The 15,798-nt window shown below is 37.7% G+C and overlaps 1 protein-coding gene across 3 annotated transcripts in view; it reads left to right on the forward strand.

Moving 5' to 3' along the window:
• Positions 1-15,798, forward strand: part of UGGT1 (UDP-glucose glycoprotein glucosyltransferase 1) — a 45,992-nt gene that overhangs the window by 15,795 nt on the left and 14,399 nt on the right. For 2 of the 3 annotated variants that reach the window (XM_026855445.1, XM_026855447.1), the window contains exons 15-29: positions 552-637; positions 1,082-1,217; positions 2,149-2,280; positions 4,010-4,174; positions 4,414-4,534; positions 5,321-5,419; positions 6,773-6,796; positions 7,249-7,343; positions 7,982-8,188; positions 8,783-8,914; positions 9,851-9,981; positions 12,364-12,459; positions 12,797-12,899; positions 13,373-13,452; positions 13,942-14,131. In XM_026855445.1, the coding sequence (XP_026711246.1) occupies positions 552-637; positions 1,082-1,217; positions 2,149-2,280; positions 4,010-4,174; positions 4,414-4,534; positions 5,321-5,419; positions 6,773-6,796; positions 7,249-7,343; positions 7,982-8,188; positions 8,783-8,914; positions 9,851-9,981; positions 12,364-12,459; positions 12,797-12,899; positions 13,373-13,452; positions 13,942-14,131 (1,797 nt within the window). The remainder of the gene's footprint in view (positions 1-551; positions 638-1,081; positions 1,218-2,148; positions 2,281-4,009; positions 4,175-4,413; positions 4,535-5,320; positions 5,420-6,772; positions 6,797-7,248; positions 7,344-7,981; positions 8,189-8,782; positions 8,915-9,850; positions 9,982-12,363; positions 12,460-12,796; positions 12,900-13,372; positions 13,453-13,941; positions 14,132-15,798) is intronic. The other variant, XM_026855446.1, reaches the window with a different exon arrangement.

Consider the following 15,798-nt stretch of genomic DNA (forward strand, 5'->3'; position numbering starts at 1 on the left):
GGACTTCAACCACCTCCAGCTGTGCGAGCATTAGTGTGTTATCTTTTTCTCTGGAGTTCAGTACTTTTAACGGTGAAATCATTAAATGAAAACACTTGGGATGAATAAAGGGCCCTGCCTTAATTCTGAATGGCCCTGTTCTGTCTGGGCTTGGGCTTGCTTTGAGAATGTCGTAGCAGCATCAGCTCTCCAGGGGGTTGAGGAGAGCAATGCTGTATTCCTCGATTCTGACAAATGCCTGTCTCCCATGCACATCTTAATGGGTGGATCTGTGTACACGCAGAGGCAGAAGCCTAGATGAGGTAAAGATAAAAAGTACATAAATAGTTTGGTCACTTCTGCTTAAAGGAGTGGTTTAGGCTGGGTATTTTAGATAATGGACTTAGACACTTAACAAGAAACTATTTAGTGGGCCTCAGCTCCCTGGCAGTGTACAGAATAGGACTGATGAGAATTCTGCACTGAGACATGAATGAAAGTATCTCTAATCAAACACCCGTGTCTTGACTTCTTAAAGAAATAGAAACTTCTCACTTGCAATTTGTATGCAGGTGCTGATAGTAGATCCTACTCATGAGACCACAGCAGAGTTACTGAATGTGGCAGAGATGTTCTTCAGTAACCACATCCCACTGAGGTAATTGCTATGTTTTAATGGGATTTTTTTACATTAGTTTTGATTTTGTGATGTTTGCAATTGTCAAATTCTCATTAATGGGACAATAGAAATGTTACACATCTTGTCTTGGTGATCGGGAAGGGCGTTTCCTCAATACTGTTTCTTATTTAAAATTTTTTTACTTTAACTTTTGCTACTAGCAAAATAGAGTTTAGTTTCTTTAACAGTCCAGAAGAAACTTAAAAGCAAGTACTTTAGGTGAAGGAGAGATGAAAAGCAAGATTGTGATAGACTCACCATTAGAGTTGATATGTCCTAAGTTTGATTCCTGACTGCTCTGCTCAAAATCACCAGTCTATTCCAGAAAAAACCTTTGTCTCAGGTGATGATCACAGCTGACAGTTGTATGAAGAATTGATTATTTATAATAGATTCATGATCTGGGGATTTGTTTGATTTCAGGATAGGACTAGTCTTTGTTGTTAATGACTCGGAGGATGTTGATGGACTTCAGGATCCTGGTGTTGCCCTCCTTAGGGCATACAATTATGTGGCACAAGAAATGGACACTAATTATGCTTTCCAGACTGTCATGTCTGTAAGTATTGATTTAAAAGTGAAATTAATGTTTTAATATTTTCCATGTTACATAAGCTTATGTTAATGTGCTAATATGTCGATAATGGAGGAAGTTTTTCTTTGACTAGGTTGGTTATTCAGAGTATCTCTAAATACTAGTACCTGTACACAATACACATTTCTTTGTAAAGTGCTTCTGACCTTACTTGAACAAGTGAGACTAGATTTAAATGTGACACTTAAGTTTTGCACATTTTTCTGATCCTGCCTCTTTGCTCACTCTGCCAATGAGTTCTAAACTGTTGTATCCCTTCAATATTATAATTTGTTTTGAACAGTTCCTGCTGCATACTTTTGCCACATCAAAGGTGCTAGTCAATGCATTTTCACTTGTGATTTGACATTGTTGTACAAACTGACAAATTAGGGCATGCTGTAACATTAAACTGCTGGTGACTTGAAGGCAATGACTTTGATTCTCATTTTTTGGGGTGTGTATTTGTAAATTGAAGTAAAATCTTGTGTCTTCAAGAGGGAAACAGTTACCCGCTTTATGTGTGAGATCTGTTGTATTGTTTATAAGCATGTCTTGAGATCTAAAGGGAAGGGTAACTCTTTGGATATGCTTCACTTGAGCCTTTTTTCCCCTAAGCACTAGTTTTCAGCCTCAAATACCTTTTCTAATAAAAGGCATAAGTTATTATTTAAGGAAATACATATTTACCTCCTTCCAATCTCACTGACTACGAGGTAAAGCAAGATTATTAAAAGTGCTACAAGTGCTTAGGAGCTGTTACTGCAGCTGATAAATATGAATATATGTTTTGCAATATGCCTGTTAATGCCTTATTATAGTTACTGGAATATAGGTGACAGGTCAATTTACTTTTGATAAGGACAGGAGCTTTTACAGTTGCAGCTGTAAACTTGTGTTTGTATCCCCCTTTCAGATATATAACAAAGTGAAAACAGGAGATCAGCTGAAAGTGCAGCATGTGGTTAGTGTTCTTGAGAAACAGTATCCTTATGTGGAAGTCAACAGCATTCTGGGAATTGATTCTGCCTATGATCAAAACAGAAAGGTAAGAATTCAAGAAATAGAGCTGTTTTTCACTTTTTGCACTTCAACACCATTTTGAAAATTTATTTATGTACAATTTTTGGATCCAATTCTCTTACTAACCAAGTAGTTCTTTTGTTATCATGTTGGGTGACTTACATAAGTTGGCTTTATATAATATACATAATATATTCTAGTGTATATATATTTTAAAATCTTTATGTATAGTATCAGGACCAAGACAACTTTCTTGTGATTCGTAAGTCATTCTGGTATGCAGACTTCAGTAGAGATTAAAATTACTTTAAAAAAAAAAAAAATGAAGGTACTGGAATGGTTCATAAGAAGACCAAGGGGCTTAATGTCTGGGAGGGATTGGTGTGGGTTTTCTTTATTGGTATTTGACCACTGTGTGATATAAAGTAATGATGATGAATTCAAAATGCCTTTCCTATAGCAAGGCATTCAACAATCGTCCTCAAATAATTTCTTAAAGTTATTTTTAGGGTTGATACTTTTCTGTATGGAGAAAATTGGGAGAGCAAATTACTATTGGATCACTTATATGCGACATGAAGCAGATTTTATTTGAGGTTCTGTAGAGGGATGTTTATGTTTTTGTTGAATATTCTAAAAGAAAGAGTGAAAATACTGTCTCCAGTAGCTCTGTAACATAGATGATACTGCCTACATCTGTAAATGTAAGGAATGCAGCCAGGGTTACGTATATAGGCTCATATGCACACATGCTTTCCATCTTCCAGTGTGGTAAAGTGAAGGGAAAAGCATTCTGAGGAAATCGAAACTCCTGAAAGTAAGACAGACACTTTCATATGATGGGAGAGGCCTTTTCAGTTTATGTACTAGATGCCAAATCAAACCCCAATAAACCAAAAGCAACACCTCCTCCCCAGACACCGAACACATTCAGGGTACTCCCCTCCAGAAGAGGTGAGGGGCCATTCTGGAGGCCTTGCTGCAACTGGTGTACCTGGCACTGTTCAGCACAACCACAGCTTAAAGTACTGCAAAGCCTTCACATAAGGAAGGAAGCCTTTAGAAGGAGCCTGTCTCCATACAAACGACACAAGTTAAAACAACACTGAGCACTCTTTCATGTGATCTGAGCTTTGTGATAATTATGTCCTTAAAAGGTCCTGAAAGGTCTCAACAAGACCTCTAAACAGTAGAACCTGATTAACTTTTGTCCATAACAGAATATCAATAGTGATGGTGCATTCTGCAGTGGTTACATGAAATGGGGAAATTTGTCCTTACATAATAACCCCCTGCCCCGCAAGTAAATGTTTTTCACAAGTTTAAGAAACATGTTCTTAAAAAATACAAAGAAAAAACAACTACCCTGTCTTACGTTACAGCTGTCACTGCTTGCATTGCATTTGCTTCCATATGCAGTCAGATTTTCTGTTGTGCAGTTTTTGGTATTACCAGAAAGGGCCCATGGGAATTTATTTATCTGTGGTATGAACTTAGGGGGATATTTTGCACTTCTGTGTTACAAAGTGACTACTTTTGCTTTGAAACTCTGAAAGACAAGGACATCTTGTGCATGTAAGCTACAGAAAGTGTCTTATGCACTGTGTGAAATTAATATTCTTTGCATGGTATAAAAGCTGGAAGGACATCTTAGTGTGCTTAAAATAGACTTAGGTGACTATTGTGTGGAAATGTTGTGGACATTTCATGGTAATGGACTAATGTGGTAAAGCTCCTTCTTCCCCTGTATTTAGGCAGCAAGAGGTTACTATGAGCAAACGGGTGTAGGTCCGCTCCCTGTGGTGCTGTTCAATGGAATGCCTTTTCAAAAAGATCAGCTGGATCCTGATGACCTAGAAACCGTGACAATGCACAAAATCCTAGAAACCACAAGCATCTTCCAGCGAGCCGTGTACCTGGTAGGTGCTGAGATCACCTGTGACTTTAGAGAGAAACAAGTTTTGGAAAAACTTGATTCAAAAGTCCCTGAATGTGTCATACACAAGACAAGTTAACTTGCATAACTTCTTGGTTGGTTGGTTGGTTTTCTGATGTTGTCGCTTGGTTTTTGTGTTTTGGTTGTGGTTTGGGGTTTTTTTTTAAGCTATCAAAGGCAAAATATACATGTGAAATAATGAATATTGCTTCTTTCCTTCAGGGTGAATTATCTAATGACCAAGATGTGGTTGAGTATATCATGAACCAGCCTAATGTTGTTCCAAGAATTAACTCAAGAATCTTAACGTCTGACAGAGAGTACCTAGATCTGACAGGAATGAGTAAGGGATGCTTTTAATTGCATTAATCCTGAAGTATCTGAGTCAGACTTTTGCTGTCCCAACAGAAAGCTCTAGTGGCAAAATATTAAGAGCACCCCAAGTGGTGATGATCTAGCTCTGGTGCTGGGGGAGATGTTATGTACAGTAGCAACGTTAAGGTCTACAGATTTTTGAAAACAGGAATTTGGTTTGATTTTATACAAACCTTTAGAGGAATATGACTCATGAAGTTGAGAAATTAGCAATGCTAGAAAAGCCAAGAACAGTTATATAATGTATAAAGCAACAGCTTGTTTCTTATTTCTAACCTTCTTTTGAGCAGAGATTGACAGTCATCTCTGGAATGACTTAAGATTTAGCAGAACTTTTCATGGCTAAATGTATTAACACCCAACGCAGTGACTGCAGTGTAATGACAGTATTGCAAAAACACTTGTACAACTGCCTTTTTTGAGTTGCTTGAAAAATAGTAACACAGTGGATTTTTAAAGGTATATTATTTGCATAAATTAACTTCAGCTAAGTGAGACTTGAACAATTCTTTCAACTGACTCCATATCAAATATGCAATGTAATTATTAAAGTGACTTATGAGACAAAAATATAACTTACGTGACAACAAAAATGTATTCTTCAGCTTACATATTCACAGTGGAAATGAGACATAAAAAGCAGTATCACAGGGAACTAAATTGAATGTGTTCTTAATGTTCTGGTAATAGTGATTTTTCTTTCATTTTACATGGAATAGTTGCTTTGCCATCTAATACTTTCTCTCTTTCTCAGATAACTTTTACGTGGATGACTTTGCTCGATTTACCACATTGGATTCCAAACATAAGACAGCTGCTGTTGCAAACAGCATGACCTACTTAACAAAAAAAGGTAAAGTCTGCAGTGGATTATGAACCCAAATCTCATCTTGTGTGTGTTTCCAACACACGTTATTGAGCCTTGTTCAGGCCTGTGGGTAATGGTGCAATCTAAGTGTTAAAAAATATCTATTTTTTCTTAACAAGTCATGACATCTACATGAAACAAGAATGTACCCCTCTTTAAACCCAGCTCAGTTTTCAATGAATAACAAAATCCCACCCCACCTGCTCTTGCTATATTGCAAATGACCACCAGAAATGCAGCAGTGTAAGATCTGATCCTGCAGTGACGTTGACTAAAAAAATACAAAAGGGGTCCTAGCTCTGTCTCATAATTCAAAATGACTAAAAGTTACATGGATTCAGAAGAAAATTGTTACTGTCCATTATATGACAACACATAGCATGTTCTGTGCTGTTTTTACTGCTCCAGTGCATGTACTGCTTTTTCAGTGTAGTATTGTTTTATTACAGTTATACATGAAGTCTCCCGTTAATGTTAAAACTCAGCTGTACTTCTCAGCGTAGGAAAAGCATGCACAGACATAATACAGAGCTTAATCAGGCCTTTCCTATGTCCATTTCAGTTAGGTATCATAAATAAGCTGCTGTCATTTGAACCAGTTCCTCTTGTTCCTGTCTGTCATCTTTAGTAGACTCTCACAAGTTTCCCCAGTAATGTCTCCAGCCACTGCCACCTTCATGCACTGCCTTAAATGTTCCCATTGCTCCTTCTGTCTTGTATTTCCCCTCAGTTCATGTTCAGCCACTTAGATCTGACCAAGTTTCTTGTTTTCCTTTTGTAGAGTATTAATTAAATCTACACCTGTGCATGGTCAGTTGAAAGTGCATTAATTTGCAATCCCATGGCTACACAGTTTTGGGTCACTGCCTCTTCTGTCACTTAAGATATTTAATAACTGGTATCTGATTACAGTAATGCTGTAGCACATTTGTTTTCTAAAATAATAGGAAAGATATACATATTTCTGGCTCAACAACAGTACTGAAATAGCACTGTCATGCTAGTTTTTAAAGAGGGAAGATAATAGAAATGGTTAATAATGGCATGGAAGTTTTTGCAAACAGTCTTCAGAATGATGCATTCACAGTATGGTATGAAACTGGTAATACGTAGTATAATAATTGCTGTAGCATGAAAATAAGGCATCAGTCTATCTGAGAGGAAGAAAAAGTCAAAGCTTATTCTAAAAGTAGCATAAACTTGTTGCTAGTTGGACTTGAACTTCAGTGATTCACTTATGCCCAGTACAGTGCTGCAGCTTCTTGATACACATGGGGATTACTATCAAATTATTAATGTCTCTCTCCTTTCCCCCTTTTCTTTCTGCTTTTTGACCAGGAATGTCTTCCAAGGAGATATATGGTAACTCATGCTTTACCATTTCGTATGTTTTTATTCTGGGAATTTTCTGGTTCCTTTGTAACATTGGTTTTAGAACCAGCAGGAAATGAAGAAAGCTGTTCAGATGCATGCTAGCTTCAGTACAAAGAAGCAATATGTTGGAATCTGTATTTATAGGTTCCTTTATAATTTCTAAATTACAAAGGTAGTAAACAAAAAAAAAATCCAGTTTATAAACAGTGATGCATGCTGTCCCGTGTGGGTTTTCTGAATGAGGTAGATGAAACCTAATATAATACCAATGCTGTTACTCTTGTCTTGCCAGACTTCATAGCTTAGCTTCATCCATAGCTTTCCTGTGTAATTTTACTCTTTTTGAAATCTTTGCATGTGCATCACATTTTTCCCCCAAATGAGGAAAAACTGAAGCCTGCCCACCCAGGTTTTTCCCACCTTTTTTTTCTTAATTGCAGATGATTCCTTTGTTAGACCAGTTACTTTCTGGATTGTTGGTGATTTTGATAAGCCTTCGGGGAGGCAATTGTTGTATGATGCCATTAAACATCAGGTAGGTAATGTGTTCATTTGAATGGGTTAGCAGTGCTAATAAAGCAGTAGGTGGAGGCTTGAGAAACACAATTGTGTGGTTTCTTGTTGTATGACCTGGGGAGATGGGTTTTCCCTGCAGGGTCTCTAATTTCCAGCCTCATCTTAATTGTAGGGGCTGTAACATCACTAACCTTGTACTAGGCCAGAATCCCCTCTTGGCACTATGCCAATACAATAAAGAAAAGATGTTCTTTTAAGCTCGTGGTTCTAAATTGAAGATGTCTGTGAACATTGTATTCTCTTGTCTCATTTGTTCTGCGAAGATAATTGAATCATAAAAATAGATGGCTTACTCCTTAATCACTGTTTTGCAAGACCTCTGAGTGGTGTCCATGGTCCTCCTCTATCTCTTGTGTAGCACAGTATTATCTAGAAGATTCCTGTCACGGTGGTGCCTATACACAAACTAAATACTTGATGTTAAATCATTTCATTCATCCTTTTAACCCTTTGCTGTTATTTACCTTATTTGGAATCTGCTTTTCTGCTTAAGAAATACAGAGCTTTTGCTCTAGTGTTTATTATAATAGATTTACTCTTCTCATTTAAAATACCTGAAATCTAAAACTTTCCTAATGCATGTTTTGTTAAACACAGAAATCCAGCAATAATGTTCGAATTAGCATGATTAATAATCCTAGTGAAGATCCAAATAGCCAGAATACACTTGTTGCTAAAGCCATATGGGCAGCCCTACAGACACAAACGTCAAATAATGCCAAGAACTTCATCACCAAAATGGCAAAAGAAGACAATGCAAAGGCAGTAGAGGCAGGAGCCGACATCTTAGAATTTGCTGTTGGGGTAAGTATGTTTGTTGGCATTTACAAAGGTTGGGTACTTCACTTGTTCTTCTAATTAATTTTTTAGTGTAGTATGTTTGTATGCAAAAGATTCAGTAACAGTGAAGAGTACCACTGTTGGTCTTGCTGTGGGTTTTTTTCTAAAAATAAAGTAAATCCTCATATACATCAAAACTACATAACTTCTCAAAGTTAAAAGGAATGCAGATTCTATTTAAGTGAGACAGTTTTTTCATGGGGGGCCAAGAGGCAACTATAATCTTTTTTAAAAGCTGAGGAAAAAAAATTACAATTACATTTCTCAGAGTAGATTTTTAAAAGTCAGCCACGAAGTACTTAAGAACAAAAGAATGATGAAACAACTGGTCTAAGTAGCAACAATTACTAGGGCTGTGGCCCTTCACATCAGAAGTTGGGATGTTTGAAGGTGACAGGCAAGAACTAGGTTTAAGACCATAAAGAAGAGGGGCCTGGGGATAAAGTTTAGCAAGATACAAAGATGTTTTTGAATGGAAACAAAAAAGGTGCATTTAAAATAAGTGTGCAGAGGTGTACTTTTCTTCCTGTTTCAATGTGAAGTATTCTTTTCTTTCAGGGTATGGATATCAGTATTTTCAAAGAAGCCTTTGAATCTCCTAAGGTGGATTTTATTCTGTCCCATGCTATATATTGCAGAGATGTTCTAAAGCTGAAGAAGGGCCAGAGGGCTGTGATCAGCAATGGAAGGGTGAGATCAATCACGAGACAGGAAAAGAGATATTCCACATGTGGGAAAGAAGCAGACCTTGAGCACCAGAGTCTAGGGATCAGACAGTCTCAGCCTTCTTTAGGTCTCAGTAGTCTTGAGGACTGCTGCCAGTTTGATTTATTCAGACCTGCATGACCTTTTCTTTGTACTGTGTGCAGTTAGTTGTTGGGTGTTTTGTACAAATTCAGATCTTTTAGTAACAGAGTTGCTTTCATGTTGGCAGTGAATTGAGTCCAGCGGCAGAAAGAGATGATAAATTTGAAAGATTGTGCTGCTTCAGTTCATTGGGCAAAATGCTGCTGTATCTGGCCCTAACCAAGGTGCCTTGGTGTCTTTAACCAGCTCTTTTTACGATAGCCACTTAAATCAGGCAAATGGTGTTACAATATTTCACTGCAAATAATGAAACCCCGCTGCATTAAGTTGTCTTTTGTCATTTGTTTCCTAGTTAGGAAAAAAAACCTGCAAGTTCCAGTGGTTACTGTATACTTTAAAGGGTTAAAAATTTAAAGTGATGAGCCATGGCATTCTATTTCTCTCATTAGCAAAATAGCAAGAATTGTCTAGGTAGCTTTTAGGTTTCCAAAAGCTAGAGGAGTGAGATTTGCTGGAGTCTTGCTGGACTACTGGAACTGGCCTTGTATTCTGTTGCCCCTTCAAGATGTAGTATTGCATGTATAATTTAATATGCCTGACTTTTTCAAAGCACTACGTGAAAATTTTAAGTATGCATTTTATGCCTTAGTCTGGGACTCTTGCCTCTAAATAGCTAGATTTATCTGTTAAACTCTGCTGCCATTGACATTAATACCAGCCTAGACAGCTGATACCCATCAAGACTAGAGCATTTATTTAATACATCTTTGAATTTTGTGTAGCCTTTACCTAATAATGCTGATCCAGCTTTTTTTGTAGATTATTGGCCCATTAGAGGATGGTGAGATGTTCAATCAGGATGATTTTCATCTCCTTGAGAATATCATACTAAAGACATCAGGACAAAAAATCAAATCTCAGATTCAGCAGCTGGGATTTGAAGAAGATCTGTAAGTAAACGTGAAGAGGCTTACAAAAAAGTGGTGGTATGCTGATAACATGACTTCCTGCAGCCTGGAGAAAGCTTTATCAAGTACACTCTGGATAGGTGCTATAAACAAACATGCTTGTGTTGGTATGGTCAAGGCTCAGCTGTTCAGAGGGGCAAGTGAGAAAGGAAAAAGATGTAAATTATCTTTATTGGGTTTAAAGTGCTTTAGTGACTTTTCTGTAGTTCACAATCAATGGAGCTGTAACTGTATCCCCCCAGATTCAGGAGGCAGTTCTGAGGGTACTGGCAACCCCTACTATGGTACTGTTGCTCAGAGTTCATTGCCTCTAAATCATTATCTGTATCTAGTAGCAACCTGCCATGGCTGGTCTGTGACCTTGTAGTGGTTGGCTGGAGCCTCACTGACAAGCAGCAAGAAACTGGGAAAGTGCCCAAGTCTGTAGGAGTTTACTGCAGAACCGTTCAAGTGAATGTGAAACAGTGAATGTGTTGGTATTCACTGAGAAAGTCCCTGAATCACAGCAGCAGGGCTGGCAACAGCCTGCTGTGTTGTCTGAGGAGTTCAAGAAGTGGTTTCTTGGATTGGGGGCAGGGAGGGATGCAGGTGGGCTGAAAAAAAAAAAATTAGGGTGGTGAGGCATTCTATGGGGGCTGGCTAAATTCACTGCTGTGCTCAGCTAGATGAGGTTTCATTCAAGGTTTAGTTGACTCTGGTCAGTGACAGCTTTACTAACAGAAGATGTCTGCATGCAGAGAAGAGTTGTTTGCTGCTGTGGAATGTGTTACAAAGTGGTATAAATTGCTGCACGTTTTTACATTTATTCTTGAAAATGCTTTCTGCACCAGATTACCTTTCTGCTCCTCTAAATGGAAGAGAAGCCTAACTTTTAATTTATATTAAGGCCTTCAGACTTTCTGTGTTTTTTCTCCCCAGCTAAATCTTAACTGACGTGCTGTTTTAAACTATTTACCTCCAATATGTCAGGGTTTCATAAATCATATGTAGGATTACTATGGTATTGATTTAAAAGCAGAAAGAAGGGAAGAAAATGAGACACTGGAGTATGCTTTTTGAAACTGTCTGCAGTTCAGTTAAGTGCTGCTTGGCCTATCAATATGAAAATTATTTTAGTAATATATTTCACTGTCAGTACTACAGAATCATGTATGCTGCTTTTAACTTTTTTAAGAGAAGCTATAGGAAAGGAGGTAGAGATAAGCATATGGAAATCATAGTTCTAGATAATTATTGCAAAAAGCATAGAGGTCAGCTAATCCAAAAGAAGGTCATCTTCAGGTTCAAAAGAACTGAAGTCCATAGGCATGCTTGTGTGTTGCAGCTCATAGCTAAGAAGATAGTTTCTCTCATATTTAGCATCATGTTTTGTTGTGATGCTTCTTGACTGTTACAGGCTGGTTAAGTAAATTAAGCATGAGGTCTTTTGTGCCAAAATCTTGCGTAATTCTGAATCCTAGGAGGACAGGGTTTGAGAGCGTTCTAAACACTTTTGCATCCATTGCTCTGTTGGGAATCTAAAGAGAAATAAGGGTGGTAGGTATGGTTTGAACATAGGCTACTTTTGGACAGAGCAGTGGTTTTTTGGTCTGAATGCTGCCAGTTTTTCAAAAGCTTTTAAAATTATCTGTTTCATTGGAAAACACTAGAACTTGGCAGGCTTCCAGGCTTGTGGTTTTGGTGTGAACAATTTAAACAGCTGTCACCATAAATCTATGAGATTTACTTAATTCAGGAAAAGCTGACAGACCTTTAAGTTACAGTATTGCTTCTTGGCAAAGCTATGATGTACAAATCAATTTTCATTGAGCTTTCAAGAGGTTTTACATTTTCAAGTTTAAATATATTCTTAAAATATTAGACTGAAAATTTATGGGAACAATAAAAAGGAAGAAGTTGTCACAAGTAATTCTCTCCTAATGATAGGACCCCTCTCTCTCAAAGTTTCTCCACATACAGGATTGCTTCCTAGTTCTTAAGAGCTGCAGTGTAAAATGGGAAGACTGCTGTGAAACAAGGGTTTGATCTGAATGGCTTACAGGTCTAAGAGAGGTTAGTGAAGTTCAGGAATGCAGTGCCTGTAGCATGGCTGACCCCTAAAATCAGCTGCTCTGTATTTGTTATAGAGTTAAATCCTATGGCACCCTCAGTAATAAGGCTGCAACCTGATTAAATTAGTGGCAGATGAACCCTTGAATATGTTTAATTTTTCAGAGCTTATGTAGAGAGGTAGTAAAAGCGTTAGTTTGTATATCTGAATTCAGTCTGTCTTCTCTTTTGCTGCTAACTGGCAGAAATGTGTTAAGTACCTGCATTTTTTGAGTGTCTGTAAACCTTTTTTTTTTTTGGCCTTTCTTTTTTCAGTGCAAGTGACTTGGTAATGAAAGTGGATGCTCTTCTCTCTGCTCAGCCAAAAGGAGAGGCAAGGATTGAATATAATTTTTTTGAAGAACGATACAGGTATAGGATTGCTGTCATTTGCTGAGCCATATGCTTTCCCTTGTGTTTTAACGTTCCCATTAGTTTATGTTGCATTTAACTATTTTTAAAAAATAATATCCAAATAGCAATAAGAAAGTCCCCAGCAGTTTTCAGGGCACAGTGAGATTGCAGAAATTAATTTTTTCTGTCTGCCTGTCTCTACACATGTATATGTGTGTGTGTATTTTTTCTCTATCTAGTGTTATAAAGCATATAGCATTTAGGAAGTAGTCTGCCTTCAGAATGAGATGGATAGGTTTTTTCCTATGTTTATCCATATGTTTGATACTTTAAAATTGTTTTTTCTTCTGTTTAGTGCAGTTAAACTGAGACCAAAAGAGGGGGAGACGTACTTTGATGTTGTGGCTATTGTTGATCCTGTGACCAGAGATGCACAGAGACTTGCTCCATTACTTTTGGTACGTATACAATGTTTTAATGTGTTTTATGGCAATAAAGTTGTCTGTTCTGTAATTTTGGAATGCTCGTCTTCCCCCTTGACTGGGTGGTGACCAATGGCCTTCTAATAGTGTGTCTGAGTTGCACAATACATCCATTAGTGGAAGAACTAATTGCACTATACTACACACTAAGATCATGCTTAGATATCATCTAGATAGCTTTTAGTGTCACCATTTTAACTGGTTAGTTTGCAGTGATTCTGTTCTTGAGGAGGGAGGTCTCTGCATCCCCAAAAGGATGCCTGTGATGTGAGGGAATGGGTAGCTGTTCTTAAAACCACTAATTAAAAGATGGGTGTGGTAAAACAAATAATGAGAAGGGAGGATTGAGAATGAGCAGGTAACATGCCTCCTTGAGGTCCTGTCTATAAAACAAGTGGTCAGCTTTCTTAGTTAGCATTTTAAGAGATGTCTTTTTCTCATTACTTTAGGTTTTGAACCAGTTGATAAATATGAACCTCAGAGTGTTTATGAACTGCCAGTCAAAACTTTCTGACATGCCACTGAAAAGGTAAGCACTACCGTGCCAGGGTTAAAAAGAGGAAGAAAAACCTGTTGGAATGTGCAAGCACAGAAACACTGTCAGATGTCCTATAGGAACTCTCAATAACTACTTTGAGCTCATTTATATAATATAGCATGATTTTCCACAGATATTCTGGGAGTTTGGATAGCATGAGGTAATTCTGCTGGTTTACAAGTTGGGTGCTTTTTATTAATTTTATTTTTATATATTTATATATATATATATATATATATATATAAAAATATATAAAATTACTTACTACTTGTAATGGTTGAGTCTTGCACATTCTGCTTGGTCCTTCAAGATGAAAATTCTGACCTCTTCTAAGGTTAACACAACCTGTGTTGCTTTGGACAAAGCTTTGGAGACATTTGAGATCTGGGAAAGCTGATGCTGTCAGCAAGTTCAACGAGAAAGAAATATTTGGCAAGTTTGGCAGAAATACATCCTAACACTCTCTTTCTGAAATTTCAGCTTTTATCGCTATGTTTTGGAGCCGGAGATTTCTTTCACAGCAGATAACAACTTTGCTCCAGGACCAATTGCCAAGTTTTTGGATATGCCTCAGTCTCCACTATTCACTTTGAACCTAAATACTCCCGAGAGCTGGATGGTAGAATCTGTCAGAACCCCATATGACCTTGATAATATTTACTTAGAAGAGGTAAGAGAAATCAATGTGTTCCTATTACTGCATTGAAATGGTGGTGTTTTTCCAGGGCTTATTTTTGTAATGGGAAAGAAATGTAGAATAACTGTGGATATTTAACACCTTTTTCATTTGCAGACCCCTAAATGTTTTCTAGGAGGGATGCAGGTAAACCTAAGATCACTGACATTGAAATTGCTGTTCTCAATTACTCATGTGTGCCTGAACCACAGGTTGAAAATACTGTAGGCTTCAAGCAGATCCTACAGGTGCTTTGAGTGCATTTATATATATATATATATATATATATATATATATAACATTTCAGAGTGTCTTGAGCTAGAAACAGAGAAACTCTTTGATCGTCATTAAAAAACTTCTTAAATTAACTAGCTGAAAAATTCTTTCAGATTAGAGCTCCCTACAGCTAATGTCACAACTAAGAATAAGATTGTTATTTTTTAAAACTCTTATTAGAAATTTTGAAGTAAGATCTGAGTCCTGTTGCAATAAGTAAATTCTACTTACTTTCCCTTGCTTCAAGAAGCCACCAAGCTGGTTATAGCTACCTGTTCATTTTCACAGCTTTTGTTACTGGCAAACACTCGTGTGGCCCACAAAAGGATATGCAGTATAAATAAACCAGCAGAAATATGCTCAGTTGCAGTAGTTTCAGGAGCTGACTGCTGCTAGAACAGGCCTTTGAATTAGACTGTTAGAATATTGATCTGGGTAGTGCTCCCCCACGTACACAGGGATAAAATAAGGAGGAGTGAAAAAATCCAAGGGGCTAGAGTTTAGCAGATAAAGGACATTAAAATCAAAAGAGGAATAGCTGAGTGTGCAAGTTGATGATTCTCCTTCATCTTCAATGGGATGGATAGGTCAGTGCTAATTATTATCCTCTTGCTATTAGCAGTTAACTTTAATAGTTTTCAGAAGATCTAGAAATAGTGGTCTGGTAAGTGGTTACAAAATGCATTGCACTAACATGTTATTATGGGCACTAAAAACATACATTAGAAGTTAGAAAATCTGTATGTGATGCAAAGTAGAAAATTTTGGACTTCAGGGTGCAATGTTAAGTAATAAACATTAAATGAGGCAGTCAAATAGTATTTTCCCTTGAAATAAGCCATTATTTGGTTGGCATTGAAGAACTGCAGATATATATTAAAGCCAGTAATTTTATATGTATAATTCAGCATATGCAAAAGATGTCAGACTGACAGCTCTGGAGGCTGAAGTCCTCTGTTAATCTGCAGAATGGGTTTGGCATGAGCAGTAGCAGGACAAGCTTCCCCACTGATTCGCCTCAACCCTGGCCTGGAGGAAGCACCTCTAGAGGTGAGGGGGAAGTTCAGGCTCCAAAACCAGCCAGGCCTGGGCCTCGTCTGCCGAGACAGGCCACTGCAGCCCAAGCTGCACAGGTGGCTCCTGCAGTACAGAACCCCCTCCTCTGCAGGTGTGAGGAGATTGTCAAACCCTTTACAAACAGGACTCTTGAAACGCAACCGTCTGCACAGCCTTGTGCTCGTTACAAATGTGCGTTACTTTCTCACTGAACATTATATTATTAGTCTCCTCTTAGTTTTTCATCTCTCTGATATTGTTTGGGAATACGATGCAGTATAGTGGTAGAGTCTGATATTGCTAATCCTATACTAGTAATTCAGAAATCT

This window comes from Athene cunicularia (assembly GCF_003259725.1).
Source record: "Athene cunicularia isolate RWA chromosome 9 unlocalized genomic scaffold, athCun1 chr9_part2, whole genome shotgun sequence".
Taxonomy (NCBI): Eukaryota; Metazoa; Chordata; class Aves; order Strigiformes; family Strigidae; genus Athene; species Athene cunicularia.